Source organism: Cetorhinus maximus, chromosome 3 (assembly GCF_964194155.1).
Source record: "Cetorhinus maximus chromosome 3, sCetMax3.hap1.1, whole genome shotgun sequence".
Classification (NCBI taxonomy): Eukaryota; Metazoa; Chordata; class Chondrichthyes; order Lamniformes; family Cetorhinidae; genus Cetorhinus; species Cetorhinus maximus.
The window spans coordinates 184,597,995-184,615,680 of record NC_135881.1 but is presented as its reverse complement, the minus strand read 5'-3'; the positions used below and the strand labels follow the sequence as shown (position 1 = coordinate 184,615,680).

The following is a 17,686-nucleotide window of genomic DNA, read 5'->3' as shown; positions in this document are numbered from 1 at the left end:
CATTCACAATGACATAATGATAGCCCTCGGAGAAATGCCAACAGCTACCTGCTAGATAAGAATTCTTTCAACTCTCGTTGGCATAGGCTGCCTTTTAAAAAAAATTTCTAAAGGTCATGGCTTTGAATAACTTCACATCATAAAAGTTATACAGATCTTATTCATCCCTCAAAAGTCTTTACATCTACTCCATAAATTTGTGACCCCCACACTTTGGGTTAGAGCTCTTGCTGCAGCACTGAGTTCAAAGGACCATGCTGAGTTCAGGTTTCCTGCATGTATGAGTTATATTCCACCCCCTTTCACCTACTGGCAAAAATAGGATCTATCAGAAATGGAGGTGGGATTTCCAAATTCCGGGTTTTTAAAGGTCCGTGTAGTCTCGGTGACTTCGTAAAAATTCAGGCCTAACAGCCGATGCACTGTCAGTATTGCTATTCTGGTCATTGTTTACATTGTTAATATCTTGCACCAAACAACCGGAGCCCCCACTTTAATCTTTAACAACCAAGTCACCCAAGCTTGTTGTCTTGCAGGACTTAGAGCGGGTTACATGGCTCCCTTATTCCTTCATTTTACCCTAAATTAAATACAGTCCCAAAACATAACAATCTTACAAACTTCATGGGCAGAATTTTCTGCCCACCGGGCGGGCGGGCCCAACTCAATCTCCGACGGGCGGGGAGCCAATCCCCGCTGGAGAAGCGGGCCCTGCCACCATGTTACATGGGCGGGCCAATTGAGGCCCGCCCTGCGTGACATCCGGTGGGAAGCCCAAGTGCTTCCTATGCGGGCGGGGAGGATTCCCCAAAAGTGTGCATGCAGACGAAAAAGCGGGCACATCTCCCTGAGGCAAAATGCTGCCTCAGGGAGATTGGTTACACTTTTAAAAACGTTAAAAATAGAAAAAGAAAAAAATCCTCAACATGTCCCCCTTATGTGACAATGTCACATGAGATGGGACATGTTCATAAATTACACTAAAACTTTATTAAACTATTTAAATCCCAACATGAAACCTCATCCCACCGGTGGATGAGGTTTCGTGTTTTTTCTATTGCCGGCCGTGGCTCCTGGCCTGCCCGCCAACCTTAAGGTTGGATGGGCAGGTTCTTTAATTGTTTCAATGATCCTGTCAATGGCCTCAATTGGTTCTGCTGATTCTGCTGCGGGCCCGCCTTCCTGAAAATTTAAATGGGGCAGGATGAACCCCCGACGTCATCCCACGTCATTTTACATGTCGGCGAGCGGGCCCCGCCCCCTGCTCACCAATGGCAAAATGCAGCCCCATATTTGTAACAGAATGTATTATCCCAAGTATACACTGAAGCTCTGTCAATCATGACATTTACAAGGAAATTGCATGAACATGAGAAGAGTGAAAACATTAAGGACGTCGGGAATGAACAGAGAATAGAGTTTCTTGTAGATAACTCCAATGTAGGACTAGCAGAGGCACGAGGCTAAAGGACCCAATGACCTCCCTCTGTACCAACACCTGGCTTGAAATGGGGCTTCTGCTTTCTCCCAGTTCAGCATTCTTGTGCACATTCTGCCCAGTTCTGCTTCTAAATTGGACTTGGATCCTACATACATCAAAGAATCCCAGTTTACATGCTATAGGAAGGCTCCCACCTGATGCAGGCAGGTGTTGGTGTGGCAGTGGAACAGGAACAGGGTGTACTACAATCCTAATTCTACTGCAACCCATCCTCATTTTACAAGCCCAAGGTAAAATTAACCATTAATATTCTGTACTATTCTCTTCATTTTGAACAATTATTCACATATTTTCCTCCATTATTTTTCATGTTTTAACACGCATTGCCATCAGATAGTTTTCCTGTCTTCATTTCTTTTGTTATATAAACTAGGATTGATGTTTTGTCATCCAACCGAGAAGTTGCAGCTCTGATATAAATCTGAATCAGAACAGAAAATACTGCAAATACCAAGGAGGTCCATGGGTATCTGAATAAAAGAAAGGGTAGGTTAATGGGGTGGTGGGGGAGGGGGGGGAAATTTTACAAATCTGTGGCTGTACAATTTTCCAGTTTTCAATGTTGGCAGGCATTGGTGCACACTTGAAGTATTTAGGCTAAGGAACTGTACCTGAAACATTATATTCCCTTTTCTTTTTACCGATACGAATGAATGTATTTGCTGCACCTGCAGTTTTTTCCCCTCTTGTACATCACTGAAACAGGGAGTGGAATTTTATGGCCCCACCATGGCGGGGGTGGGGCCATAAAATGTGGCGAGCCGTTCAAAGGTCCATAGACTTCAGTGGGATCTAAAAATCTGCCCTGGACAATTCTCTACAAAGCAGTAGAAATAAATTTCTTGATCATGACTGTTAACAGATAACAGGAAAGATCTTACCGTTTTTCCACTAATGCCATTTTCACCGAAAGGTCCAGAAATTCCATAATCTCCCTGTAAGAACACAATATTCCTAATAATTATATTAATTACGATATACATTATAATTTAAATGTATTAGCATAGATTGGGACATGTTAGTCGACCTGGAGTATTTGGGGACCCCATTTTTCGGCCCCATTTCTCATGTTTTTGCATATACTCTGCCTTATAAATCCGACCCCTTTTCAGCCACGACATGCCATACTCGCATTAATAGTCAGCCTTAATTTATCACCCCACAAATGGATGCTTTACTTACCGGTATCTTATAATGGTGCAAGGGATGAAGCAGTTATTATTCACAAAGTTGTGAACATGTGCGGGAGTTTAAGACACGTCCGCACAGGGCCAAACCTGTGTGGCAAACGGCAAAGATGGTGACCGCCCACACCAAAGGCGTGTAAGTCAACCACCATTTTTAGAGGGAATTTTCTGAGGCTTTAAAGGTTGACTTATACACTGACATCTATGGTATATTACTATTTATAAAGTATTTGTAAACAGGTCTTTCTGTGAAAATCTAGTTCAGATAATTCATACCTGCTCTCCAGTTATTCCATTGATACCAAAGTCTCCATCATTACCCTGTTACAATAGAACATTGGGTTTTAGTACATTGGTAAACAAAGGTCAGGCTGAAGAAAATGTTCAAATTTCATAGGACAAAGCAATTATAAATTAAAAAATTATATAATGCCGTATTTACCTTCTGTCCTCGATAACCTCTTCTTCCCTGAAATGTATACGTAGTTGATTATAAAACTGTGAGACTAAGATGTAATGGAATTTTTAAATATAAATGTCACTGATGTGAATAGATTAGTAACATGTTATTACCGTGAAGCCCCTGGGACCTGGACATCCATCATCTCCAAATGTACCGTTATATCCATGTGGGCCTCTCTCACCCTAAGGAAACAATGAAACCTTATCTCACTGGATCATGATATCAAACCAATGTTGCTTAAAGGTTAAGGTATTAATCACCAAAAAGAAACACATTAAAAAAGAAGAAAAAATGAAATGCTAGTGTTCTCAGTGGCACTATTAAATTCAGATACAATTCAATGTGTCATTTTCACTGGTAGAATAAATCTCATAATCCGTCCGTACTGCTGGGGTTTTATAAATACTTTCAAGTCATTTATAACAGACTAATTGGCACTGCATGGTTTAGTAAACCATAAACAGCAATATTTCGATGTGCAAGTTGGGACTGTTCTGAATCTGAAGAACCAGTTATATCAGCCTGGATAAAGGCATGAAGGGTGCTGAGGAGCCCCAGATGATCAAATTTGTACATTTTCTTGGACCGTTTCCTGCCTGATAGCTGGCAAAATTGATAGCCCACTCAACAGGCACGAGGCAGCACCAATGGCAATAGGCTAGTGGCAGGGGCAGTAGCTGGCAATCGGAGAGCCGAGAATTGGCAACAACAACTTGCATTTAAATTGCACCTTTGAAGCAGCAAAGCATTCAAGATGCCTCATTAGAGCTTTATCAATCGAAATTTGACAATGAGCCATAGAAGGGGATATCAAAGCCGATGACCAAAATTTTGGTCAAAGAGATCAGATGTCTTAAAATGTTTTAAAGGGAGTAGTATTTTAGAGAAATTCTTTTTTAGAGAAGAATTACTGAGCTTACGGCCTTGGCAGCTGAAGGCATGGCCATCAATGATTGAGCAACTAAAATCAGGGATGTGCAAGAAGTCAGAATTGGAGGATCTCAAGAGATCTTAAAGGTTTGTAGGGCTGGAGGAAGTTATTGAAGTAAGTAGGGCTGAGGTCATAGAGGGATTTGGAAACAACGATGAGAATTTTAAAATGGAGACAAAGCCATTGGGAATCAATGTAGGTTCACAAGGAGAGCTAGGTGATGGGTGAGTAGTGAACACCGGGTGGCAGAGTTTTGCATGACCTCAAGTTTAGGCAGGTGTTATGTGATCCAGACTTATCATTAGGAAGCTGCAAACTACAACACCCAGCATGCCTCAGGAGTTTGCATACATGTGCAGACAGGGAGCGGACTGTGCATGCGCGGTACAGCATTTGAAGTTCTTGGGGCTGGGGACCAGCCTATTGTACTTGTGAAAAAAAAGGCACGAAAATAGGGTCACGTGACCCAGGAGTAGAATGGCATAATCGCGAAGAGTCCCAGGCAGAGGACAGGGAGGAGGGGCAGAGAGAGATCTCAGTTCAGAAGAAGGGAGCAGAGAAAGAGGCTTCAAAAAGTAAAAGGACAATGGTTGACAGACCTTAAAATGGTTAGGGCTCAGGAGAAGCTCTGGTGATCAAAGAGTGCACACAAGAAGCCCTGGCAATTGAAGAAGTCAACAGAAGGCTGCGGGCAGTTGGGGCAAAGGCACCTCATTGGAGCAGTAGAGTTCTGCTCAGCATACTAAAGAGCTGAAGTAATGCTTTTGAGTTGATGCTGGGGTGCAGACTCAGGATTCCAGGAGAACAGACTCTTGGGAGGCAAGATTAAAACACTTGGAGACATGCCATCGTTGAGGCCATCTGAGCTAGAGTGACCTTTGGAGAGATTTCCAAGGTGAGATCCTTAAAGGTAAAAACTGGAATCCCCCATGAGAGAGATAGAGCTTCAAGGAGATTGGTTGACCCATAGAGTTTACTGATGTCTGAGTGGGTTGTTGAGAAATCCATGGAACCTGTCTTGGTCACATCTGCCATTTATTGTACAGTTTGTACAGACCACAGTTTGCCTGGTAATTCATGTGTACCTCATATTAACCATGAATGTTAGAGTATAAGATAGATATTGTAAATTGTTATATCTTTCTGACCTTGTATAGTAAAATTTATTTTTGTTTGTTCAAAACCTGTGGAATCTTGTGGCTTTACTATTTTAGCAAGTGTCTTGAATCTCAACTTTGTCTACTTTAAACAAAAACCTCACCAGACCTTACCAAAAACTTGGGGGTCTGGTCCCAGGTCATAACAGAGGACAGAATATAGGAGTCCAGCCAGAAGTGCATTAGGATAGTCATATCTAAAGATAACAAAAGCTTGAATTAGGGTTTGAGTAGCAAATGAGCTGATGTAGAAGCAGAGTTGTGCAATATTATGAAAGCAAAAGTAGACGGCCTTAGTGATGAAGTAGATATATGATCAGTAGCTCATCTCAGTGTAGAAGACAACATCGTGATTATGAATAGTCTTGTTCAAACTCAGAAAGTCATCAGGAAAATACAAATAGCCAGTGCTAGGGAACGGAGTTTGTGGCAGGGAACAAAGATAATGGCTTCAGTCTTCCCAATACTTTGTGGAAGAAAACTTCTACTCATCCAGTACCACACATTGGACAAGAAGTGTGACAAATCAGAGATGGTGGAAGGATTGATAGAGCTGGTAGTGAGATGTCATCAGTGTACATGTAGAATCTGCGGTGTTTTCAAATGATGTGCTGAGGGGCAGCATTCAGATAAGAAACAGGAGGGAACCAAGAATGGACAACTGGGGAACTCCAGAGGTAATGGTGTGGGAGCAGAAGAGAAGCCATTGCAGGTTCTCTGGCTACAACTGGATACATAAGAATTAAATCAGCAAATGCAGTCCCACCATGTTGGAAGACAGAGGAGAAGCACTGGAGGAGGATAGTGTGGTCTACCATGTCAAAGGCTGCATACAGGATGATAAAGATTAGGAGGGATAGTTTATCATGGCCTCAGTCATATAGGATGTTTGTGACTTTGATAAGGAGGTACTAGAGGGTTTAGAAGCCTTAGAAGTGGATAAATCCACAGGCCTGGATGAGATGTATCCTAAGCCATTGAGGGAGGCAAAGGAAGAGATATCAGGGGCCCTGGCAGTAATTTTCAAATCCTCTCTGGCCACAGGTGAGGTGCCAGGGGACTGCTAATGTTGTCCCATTATTAAAAAAGGGAGGAAGGGATAGACCAGGAAATTACAGGCCAGTCAGTCTAACCTCGGTGATGGGGAAGTTACTAGAAAGAATTCTGAGGGACAGAATATATCTGCACTTGGAGAGACATGGGTTAAACAGTGATAGTCAGCATGATTTGTTAAGGGAAGGTCGTGTTTGACAAATTTGATTGAATTTTTTGAGGAGGTAACCAGGGGTGTTGATGAAGGTAATGCATTTGATGTGGTCTACATGGACTTTAGTCAAGACTTTTGATAACATCCCTCATGGCAGACTGGCCAAGAAAGTAAGAGCCCATGGCATCCAAGGCAAAATGGCACTTTGGATCCAAAATTGGTTGAGAGGCAGGAAGCAGAGGGTGATGGTAGAGGGATGTTTCTATGACTGGAAGTCTGTTTCCAATGGGGTTCCGCAGAGCTCAGTGTTGTTTGTGGTGTATATAAGTGACTTGGACTTAAATGTATGGGGTAGGATCAAGAAGTTTGCAGATGACATGATAACTGGTAGGTTGGTAAACAGTGAGGAGGATAGCCGTAAACTGCAGGAGGCTATCAATGGACTGGTCAGGTGGGCAGAGCAGTGGCAAATGGAATTAAACCCAGAAAAGTGTGAGGCAATGCACTTGGGGAGGGCTAACAACGCAAGTGATTCCACTATGAAGAATAGGACCCTGGAAAGTACTGAAGATCAGAGGGACTTTGGTGCGCATATCCACAGATTCCTGTTTGTAGCAGGGCAGGTAGATAAGGTGGTTAAGAAGGCATATGGGATACTCGCCTTTATTAGCTGAGACATAGAATACAAGAGCAGGGAGGTTATGCTGGAACTGTATAAAACGCTGGTTAGGCATCAACTGGAGTACTGTGTGCAGTTCTGGTCACCACTTTTTAGGAAGGATATGATTGCACTGGAGAGGGTGCAGAGGAGATTTACTAGGACGCTGCCTGGGCTGGAGGGTCTGAGCTCTGAGGAAAGATTGGATAGGCTGGGGTTGTTTTCCTTGTTGCAACGAAGGTTGAGAGGGGACCTGATAGAGGTTTAGAAGATTATGAGGGACTTAAATAGGGTGGATAGGAGGGCATTTTTCCATTAGTATAGGGCTCAATAACCAGGGGGCATAGATTTAAGGTAAGAGGTAGAAGGCTAAGAGGGGGGTTGAGGAGAAATTTTTCACCTAGAGGGTGGTGAGAGTCTGGAACCCACTGCCTGAAAGGGTGGTTGAGTCAGAAACTCTTGTAACATTTAAGAAGTATTTAGATATTCACTTGCGTTGCCATGGCCTCCAGGGCTATGGGCCAAGCGTTGGAAAATGGGATTAGTGTTGTCAGGTCTTTGTTGACTGGCACACATGATGGGCCAAATGGCCTTCTTCTGTGCTGTAAACATCTATGGGTATATTACAGCTTTTTCAGAATGTGGTGGGCTGGAAACCTAACTGGAACCAATTGAGCATCGGAATGTCAGGGAAAATGGTGCAGATTTGGGAGAGAACAACAATTTCAAGGACTTTGTAAAGATAGAGGGGTCAAGGGTAGTTTTTTTAGAGACCACAGGTGATGACGGTGGGTTTCAAGGGGAGGCAGGCATTCCCCGGGCTGACAGAACCATTAACAACATCAGCTATAACTAGGCGGCCCCGAAGGGAAGTTGGGTGATCAACAGTCTAGTGTTAATAGGGTCAAGGCAGCAGGAAAAGATGAGCACAGAAAGAACAAGATGGAAGACAGGAAAGAAAATAGAAGATGCAAGTTCAAGGCTGGGGTAGTGGGGAGCCTTAGAGGAAGAGTGGCCCAGTGGGCGACAGGAAGGTTGGGAGAGGCAGCTAAACAGATGGTCTCAAGTTTTGAACAAAGAAGTACATGAGCTCCTTGCATTCATTGGGCTTGAGAGAGAAGGATGCAGGGAAGGGTGGTTAAAGGAGATGGTTTGTGGTGGAGAATAGAACCCTAGGGTTATCTTTGCATTCCAAGATGATCTTGGCATAGTGGGCAGTTTTAGCAGAGGGCAACAGTATTCTTGGTGCTTTAAGTGGTCCTATCTGATCTGGAAAAGTATAGTTAAGGGCATTGACTGTTATAGACATTCAAGTCTGTGTCTCTTGTACTTAAGGGAGCCAAGATGAGAGTCATGCTGGGGAACAGCCACGGAGAGATATTGGCTGAGATTTTCTGTGCCCACCAGCATCGGGCGTGTTCGGTGGCGTGAGCGGCCAGTATGGCGTGATCAGTTTCACGACGGCGTAAAACCAGTTTGCGATCGTCTGCTCAGCCCACCGATGGCAGGCCACGTTCCCCGCCATCAGACATCGGCAACCTCATTGTAATACATCAGCATATCATTATTAAGCCAGCCCACCGGAATCGTCTCCCCCCCCCAGCTGGATCGTCTGCCCACATCAGCAGGAAAACACGTTGATGTGTTTCACAACAACACATGAGCGACGTGCACTTGGCAGGCTGCACTTTGCTCAGCACTTCAAGGTTTGTTTGCCTACCTTGCTTCAGTCAGCACTTGCAGTCATCAGCGCCAGGCTTCACAGACAGCACATCATCACTTTTAGGGGGCTCATGCGTAGTTCTCTACCTACCAGATCAGCCATATGTGGGTGGCTTTTCAACAGCTTCAGGGCAAGGTCTTGCTGGCGAAGGGGGAGAAGTGGCCTCAGGCAAGGACGAGAGCTTTACTGGGGAAGGAGGGCAACCCAGGGTGTGCGTGGAGGGCACATGTTGATCTGTGTAAGTGGCCTCAAGATGGTGAGGGCTGAAGAAGCAGTCTCCAGGGGAGATGAGGCCAGGTGGAGATGTGAGGGTGTGTGTGTGAGAATCGGAGGTGATGTCCCTTGAGGTGGCAGTGAGTGAGATGCCAGTAAATATGTGATGGGCTTGAGTGTGTAAGTTTAGCGTGATGAGATGGTTGCCATACCCTGGCTGTTCGGATGAGATAATTCAGCCTCTATCTGCATTGAATGGCCAACCTCCTCTGTGCTACATTGGCACTGGTCACCACTGCCATCGCCTACCACGCTGGAGTGATAATGTTGCTGACCCTCCTGCAGCCAGAGGACTGGAGGACATCACAGCAGGCCTCCTCGGTGTCCAAAAGGCAATCAAGGGCTGCAGTCTTCTAGCCTTTCGGAGCCATGTCTTCTTTGCTGCGGTCCTGAGCTGGAAGCACTGAGCGCAGCTATACTTTAAATGTGGAGCCTGGCATGATGAAGCAGCGAGGCAGGCGAATTGGAGCCTGCCCGCCTTGGAAATGGCATGCTTCCCGGGAATGCATAAATAATGTGGCGGGTTTGGGATGATACAGCGTGAAAACCCGCCAACGTGGCCAGCGGGTAAAATGTCGTTTTACCTGCCCGCTACTGCATTTAGTGTAAATCTGGGACGATTCCGTCCATTATGTGGACATTATAGGTTCGTTATGGAGTCAAGGGCATCAAAGGTGGCAATGGGTGATTGTGTGGTGGGATGTGTGGGTGGAGAGTGTCCATTTCACGGGGACATGGGAGACAGGTATAGTCTCTACCACGACCTTAGCTGAAATTAAGTAATTCAGTCTATACTGAGGTTCAAACCCAAGACTAGTGTAGTGGTAGTACTCAGTGGTAGTACTCTTGGCTTTCCTGTCAGATGACATAAAAGGTCCATGGCACTATTTGAAGAAGAGCAGGGGAGTTCTCCCAGTGATCTGGCCAACATTCATCCTCCAATGAACACTCAAAAAAAAATCTGGTCATTTATTTTAGTGCTGTTTGTGGGACCTTGCTGTGCACAATTCTGGTTGCTGTTTATCCTACGTACAACAGTGACTACACATAAAAAGTACTTCATTGGCTATAAAGCACTTTGGGACATCCTGGGGTTGGGAAAGTCACTAAAGAAATGCAAATCTTTCTTTCTTATGACCTTCCTGGTTTGAGTAACACAACTGATGGTGCATTTAACCATCAACAACAAGCTTGGCTTCTTGAAATTCTTTTTAAAACTGTTTATTAGAGAGATACCAACTCTCGTGAATTCATTGCAAGAAACTCAATTTCTGAGCATCGCCCATGGTCTTGCACTGAAACTTTTGAATCTCGCAATTTTGTTTTTTTCCCTAAATGCACAATGAAGCTGAAGCTTTTCCTGAAGTTTACCCAGTTGATAGCTTACACTGGGTTGTGACTAACGATGATGATTATCCTCCGTCTGCTCGTGCAGTAGTTCATAGTCTGGGATCTGCGGACCCCTGGAGGTCGGATGAGATTTTCCCGGGGGTCCTTAAAATAATCTTTCATGGGTGAGAGAGAAAAATACAAGGGGGAAGAAAAGAAAAAAAGGCAAGCTGCCTGCTTTATGTAAACTAAAGGTAGTTAGTGTTAGCCCCGTATATGTGGCTGACAAGATGCCCAGCCCCGAAGGTCCTGAATTCTTGGCCTTCTTCCTGGTGATGGGTACCTCAGTTGCCATGGTTTTCAGCAGTGAGCCTGACATTTACATTCCCTAGAAAGTGTGAGGCGGGGGGGAGGGGGGGGCTGTGGGGTGGGGGGGCTGTGGGGTGGGGGTGGGGGGGCTGTGGGGTGGTGGGGGAGGGCTGTGGGGTGGTGGGGGAGGGCTGTGTGGTGGTGGGGGGGGCTGTGGGGTGGTGGGGGAGGGCTGTGGGGTGGGGGTGGGGGGGCTGTGAGGTGGGGGTGGGGGTGGCTGTGGGGTGGGGGTGGGGGTGGCTGTGCGGTGGTGTGGGAGGGCTGTGGGGTGGTGGGGGAGGGCTGTGGGGTGGTGGGCTGTGGGGTGGTGGGGGAGGGCTGTGGGGGGGTGGGGGAGGGCTGTGGGGTGGTGGGCTGTGGGGTGGTGGGGGAGGGCTGTGGGGGGGTGGGGGAGGGCTGTGGAGGGGTGGGGCAGCTGCTGTACTACTCGGGTGCATTCAGTTTGGACTTATTGAGTAAAGAAGTGCCTTGCTGCTGAACATTTCCAGCACTCTCTGCTTCCAAAAGTCTCTTGCTGGATTGATTCTAGCAATTATGGAGAAACTGTTAGTTCACTTACTTAAATCATCCAGAATGTTGCAATAAAGTTAATTTCTTGAATAATTAAATAACACTAAGGAATTGGACTGGTTTTACACTGGCCTGTAAAATAATGTCAATTCAAGTGAGTACACTGTAATAGAATTGGTGGGAAGGAAATTTTTATGTTAATGGGAAGTTATTTTTTTATTAAAATACTTCTTTGAGTCTGTTAAGCATCTAAATAGGATGTGACTGCTACTGTTACTGACTTGGTCAATAGTTGTTGTATTGGCTGTAACCTATGAACTGATTGTGCATGTATGCCCTTAACAGGCAATCTTTAACTACACTAAAAGCAGTTCAATTGGCATGCACTAGAAAGTTAATGGAGTCATGCTTATCCTTTATCTCTGGTTCGTCTGGTTTCTCTCATCACTGTCTACACCAGTGAGATAGTCTTCAAACTGCTACTCTGAAGAAAAGAATGACTTGCATTTCTACAACACTTTTCACAACCACCAGATGTCTCAAAGTGCTAACAGCCAATAAAATACTTTTGAAGTATAGTTAGTCACTGTTGTAACGTAGGAGACATGGCAGCCAATTTGCAAACAACAAGCTCCTACAGACAGCAATGTGACAGTGATCAGATATTCTGTTTGTGTGATGTTGATTGAAAGATAAATATTAGCCAGACACCACCTGTTCTTTGAAATAGTGACATGGGATCTTTTACCACCCAAGAAGGCAGATGGAACCTTAGAATAATGTCTCATCTGAAAGATGGTGCCTCTAACAGTGCAGCACTCCTTTATTACTGCACTGGGAAGTCAGCCTTGATTTTTATGCTCAAGCCCTTGAGCGGGACTTGAACCTGACATGAAAGGTAAATAGCTGTCTTCTTCAAAGCATTGTTAAAACTCTGTTTACATGCAGCACTCTCATATTATGAGTATTATATCATATTGTAATTCAGATGCATGTCTGTGATACTAATTCATTTGAAAAGGAATGTTTCAACCAAAAGAGTTTGAGAGCCATTGCGCTAGCAATCAGGTCTGCATATGTTTTAAATATTGTAAACCCTCAGTCAAGTTTTATTCTTTTCTCTGCATTGTTTATATTTTACAGTGGAAGACTAGTGAAAGATTCATAAGCTGTGGTGTACACATTTCCAAGATTATTTTGTAAAATGTAAACATCTAATATTTTCTTCGGCCAAAAACCAGTCCTTACAGGAGAAGCTACTTAAGCAAATAACCGCATTTTGCATTCAGCAGGCTTTCCAGCTCTATGGGCTTCAGTTGTTTTAGTTTAGTGTGATCTCCACAGGATATCTGAACATAGGGATTCATAAATGTTTCCTTACAAAGCATTTTCATTCTATAATTATTGCCTGGATTTGCATATTGCTATGGAATTTTCTTCCTCAAGCAAATGACACTATTAGTTTCAATGCCGTTAATATTGACAGGAGATTATAAGATTGCAGTTCCGTATCAATCTCATAGGATAATAGAATGAAAGATAGAATGGGTACAGCACAGAAGGAGGCCATTCAGCCCATCATGTCTCTGCTGGCTCTCTGAATGAGTAATTCACCACTGCCCAGTCTTTTCCCTGTCGCCCTGCAAATTTTTCCTTTTCAGATATTAATCTAATTTCCTTTTGAATGTCTTGTTTGACCTTGCCTGCACCACACTCTCAGGCAATGCATTCCAGATGCTAATCACTCGCTGCATGAAAAAGATTTTCCTCCTGTTGCCATTGCTTCTTTAAGCCTATTACATTAAATCTGTGCCCTCTGGTTCTTGATCCTCCTGGCAATGGCAAGTTTCTCCTTATCTACTCTGTCCAGACCCCTGATGATTTTAAATACCTCTATCCAATCTCCTCTCTTCCTTCTCTTCTCCAAGGAGAACAGTCCCAGCTTACATATAAACATAGAAAATAGGAGCAGGAGTAGTTCATTCGGCCCTTCGAGCTTACTCTGCATTCAATATGATCATGGCTGATCCTTTTTCTCAACGCCATACTCCTGCGTTCTCCCCATACCCCTCGATGCCATTAAAGTCCAGAAATCTATCTAGTTTCTTCTTAAATATATTCAGTGACTTGGCCCCCACAGCCTTCTATGGTAGAGAATTCCATAGGTTCACCAGCCACTGAGTGAAGATGTTTCTCCTTTTCTCAGTGCTAATTAGTCTACCCCGTATCCTGAGACTGTGACCCCTTGTTCTAGACCCCCCAAGCCAGAGGAAATATTATTCCTGCATCCAGTCTGTCCATCCCTGTCAGAATTTTATATGTTTCAATGAGATCTCCTCTCATTCTTCTAAACTCCAGTGAATACAGGCCTAGTCAGCCCAATCTCTCCTCATACGACAGTCCTGCTATCCCAGAACTCAGGTTGGTGAACCTTAGTGGCACTCCCTCTATGGCAACTATATATCCTTTCTTAGGTAAGGAGACCAAAGCTGCACACAATACTCCAGGTGTGGTCTCACCAAGGCCCTGTACAGCTGCACTAAGACATCCTTGTTCCTGTACTCAAGTCTTCTCTCAGTGAAGGCCAACATACCATTTGCCTCCTTAACTACTTGCTGCACCTGCATGCTTGCTTTCAGTGACTGGTGTACAAGGACACCCAGGTCCCTTTGTACATCAGCATTTCTCAATCTATCACCATTTCAATAATACTCTGCCATTCTGTTTTTCCTACCAAAGTGAATCACTTCACACTTATCCACATTATACTACATCTGCCATGTATTTGCCCACTCCCTCAACCTGTCTAAATCGACTTGAAGTCTCTTAACACCCTCCTCGTCGCTCACATTCCCACCAAGTTTTGTGTCGTCAGCAAACTTGAAATATTACATTTGGTTCCCTCATCCAAATCATTGATATAAATTGTGAATGGCTGGGGCCCAAGCACTGATCCCTGCGGTACCCCACTAATCACCGCCTGCCACTCCGAAAAAGACCCATTTATTTCTACTCTCTGCTTCCTGTCTGCTAATTAATTCTCAATCCATGCCAAAATATTACCCCAAATCCTGTGCGCTTTAATTTTACACACTAAACTCTTTCGTGGGACTTATCTAAAGCTTTCTGAAAATCCAAAAGCACCACATCCACTGGCTCTGCCTTATCTATTCTGCTAGGTGCATCCTCAAAGAACTCCAGTAGGTTTATCAAACATGATTTGCCTTTCATAAATCCATGTTGACTTTGTCTAATCCCGTAGATATTTTCCAAGCGTCCTGTTATCACATTGTTTATAATAGACTCTAGCATTTTCCCTATTACTGAGGTTAGGCTAACCGGTTTGTAATTCACTGTTTTCTCCCTCCCTCCTTTTTTAAATAGTGGGGTTAGATTTGCCATCCACCAAACTGTCGGGACTATTCCAGAATCTGCAGAACTTTGGAAGATGACAACCAAAGCATCCATTATTTTCATGGCCACCTCCTTTTGTACCCTGGGATGTAGATTATTGGACACTGGGGATTTATCGGCTTTTAGTCTCTTTAATTCCTCCAGCACTATTGTTTTAGTAATACTAATTTCCTTCAATTCCTCCTTCTCAGTAGACCCTTGGTTCCTTAGTATTTCTGGGAAGTTATTTGTGTCTTCTTCCGTGAAGACAAAACTAAAGTAGTTGTTTAATTGCTCTGCCATGTCTTTGTTTTCTATTATAAATTCTCCCATTTCAGACTGTAAGGGACCTCGACGTTGTCTTCACTAATCTTTTTCTTTTTACATACTTATAGAAGCTTTTACAGTCTGCTTTTATGTTCCTTGCAAGTTTGCTCCCATACTTTAGTTTTTCCCTCTTAATCAATCTCTTGGCCTGCCTTTGCTGAATTCTAAACAGCTCCCAATCATCAAGCTTGCTACCTTTTCTAGCAAATTGATATGACTCCTCTTTGGATCTAATATTTCCCTTAATTTCTTTTGTTATCCATGGTTGGGCCACTTTTCCTGTTGTGTTTTTGCCCCAGAAAGGAATGTATAACTATTACAATGAATACAATCGTTCCTTAAATATTAGCCATTGTCTGTCCACCGTCATGCCTTTTAATGAAGTTCCTTGATCTATCTTAGCCAACTCATGCCTCATACCTTCGTAGTTTCCTTTATTAAGATTTAGGAGCCTAGTTTCAGATCGGGCAACTTCATTTTCCATCCTAATGAAGGATTCTATCATGTTATGGTCACTGTTCCCTAAAGGACCTCACACAACAAGATTATCAATGAAACCCTTCTCATTGCACAATACCAAATCTAGGATGTCCTGTTCCCTAGTCGGTTCCTTGACATACTGGTCTAAAAAAGACCATCTCATACACACTCCAGGTATTAATTCACCACAGTATTATTGCTAATTTGGTTTGCCCAATCTATATGTAGATTAAAGTCACCCATGATTACTGTAGCACCCTTGTTACATGCATCTCTAATTTCCTGTTTAATGCCGTCCTCTATCTTATCGCTACTGCTTGGAGGCCTATAGACAACTCCCACTAATATTTCCTGCCCTTTGTTGCTTCTTAGCTTCACCCAGAATTATTCCACATCTAGATTTTCTGAACTAATATCCTCTCTCACTATCACACTGATTTCATCCTTAACTAACAACACTACACCATCTCCTTTTCCTTTTTGCCTGTCCTTCCTAAATATCGAGTACCCTTGGATATTGAGGAATATCCCAGCCTTGGTCTACCATGCAGGTCTGCAGCCATGTCTCCATAATCGGAATAATATTGTACCCGTTTACATCTATTTGCGCTGTTAATTTGTCTATTTTATAGCGAATGCTCCATGCATTCAGATACAGTGCCTTTAAACTTGTCTACTGTGCCTTTAGATTTCTCCAATCTATTTACCTAATTGATGTTCCTCATCCCTGGAACCATTCTTGTGAATCTTTTCTGCACCCGCTCTAATACCTTCACATCCCTCGTGAAGTCTGGTGGCAAGGATTGGACACAATACCCCCATTGAGTTCAAACCAGTGTTTTAAATACTTTTCCTTGCTTTTGTATTCTATGCACCTATCTATAAAGCTCAGGATGCTGTATGCTTTGTTAACCGCACTCTCAACATGTCCTGCCACCGTCAATGATTTACGCACATATGCACCCAGGTCTCCATGTTCCTGGATCCCTTTTAGGATTGTATCTTTTTATATATATGGTTTCTCTGCATCTTCTTACCAAAATGAATCACTTCACCTTCGCTGCATTAAATTTAATCTATCACCCGTCCACCCATTCCACCAACATGTCTATGTTCTTCTGAAGTTCTACATTATCCTCAGAATTCACAACACTTTGAAGTTTTGTATCATTCGTAAATTTTGATATTGTGCCTGCACACCAAGGTCTAGGTCATTAATATATATCAAGAAGAGCAGGAGTCCTAACACTGACCTCTGGGGGTCACTATAAAACTACCTCCAGTCTGAAAAACAACCGTTCACCACTACTCCCTGTTTCCTATTACTCAGCCAATTTCATATTCATATTGCTACTGTCCCTGTCATTCCATGAGCTCTAATTTTGCTCACAAGTTTGTTGTGCAGTCCTTTATCAAATGCCTTCTGGAAGTCCATGTACACCACATCAACAGCACTAGCCGCATTAACCCTATCTGTTCCCGTTGGCTCATCAAAAAACTCAAAACAAGTTAGTTAAGCACGATTTGCCCTTAATACATCTGTGCTGGCTTTCCTTAATTCCCAAGCGACTATTAATTTTGTCCCAAATTATCATTTCCAAAAACGGTCTCACCACAAGGTCTTTTCAAGTGATTTTAAATTGATTTATGTTTGCAAAATAAAGGCAAGTCATGATTTATCATCCACACCTCTTGATTTTTATGAGTTTGTCTGTTGATTTTTGAGATACTGGGATTGGCAATACTGTTATTACATCGTAGGGAAAAAGGTTACTCATCTGTGGATACTGTTGGCCCCCAAGTCAAGACTTGGCTAATGAGGCAATAAAAATAATATAAATAATTTAGACAAAACAAGTTCTAATTCCAACACACTTGGACACAACAACTAAACTGGATTTTTGTAAGTATAATCTAGTAAAAAAAAAATTCTTTCAAGTTATCAACAGTCACAGATTGCAACTCTTTTGAGTACAATCACAGTTCTTGGTTTCCAGGAGTGGGACATGAACCCACAACCTTCTGATTCAAAGGCGAGGGTGCTATGGACTGAGCCACAGCTGACACCCAGACAGTATATTTGTTCCTCTGAATCACATCATTGCATTGTGCTACTTGATAGGCTCCTTTTTTCACTATCCATTATATGTTCAAACTCTACTGCTGGTTCGTATTCCG

The 17,686-nt window shown here is 43.4% G+C and overlaps 1 protein-coding gene across 1 annotated transcript in view; it reads right to left on the bottom strand.

Annotated features, from left to right (window-relative positions):
* LOC144679090 (collagen alpha-6(VI) chain-like) overlaps positions 1 to 17,686 on the bottom strand; it is a 250,470-nt gene that overhangs the window by 100,034 nt on the left and 132,750 nt on the right. Inside the window, exons 14-17 of the mRNA XM_078539381.1 lie at positions 3,262 to 3,333; positions 3,131 to 3,157; positions 2,965 to 3,009; positions 2,383 to 2,436 (exon numbers count right to left, since the gene is read on the bottom strand). Of these exons, the coding sequence (XP_078395507.1) occupies positions 2,383 to 2,436; positions 2,965 to 3,009; positions 3,131 to 3,157; positions 3,262 to 3,333 (198 nt within the window). The remainder of the gene's footprint in view (positions 1 to 2,382; positions 2,437 to 2,964; positions 3,010 to 3,130; positions 3,158 to 3,261; positions 3,334 to 17,686) is intronic.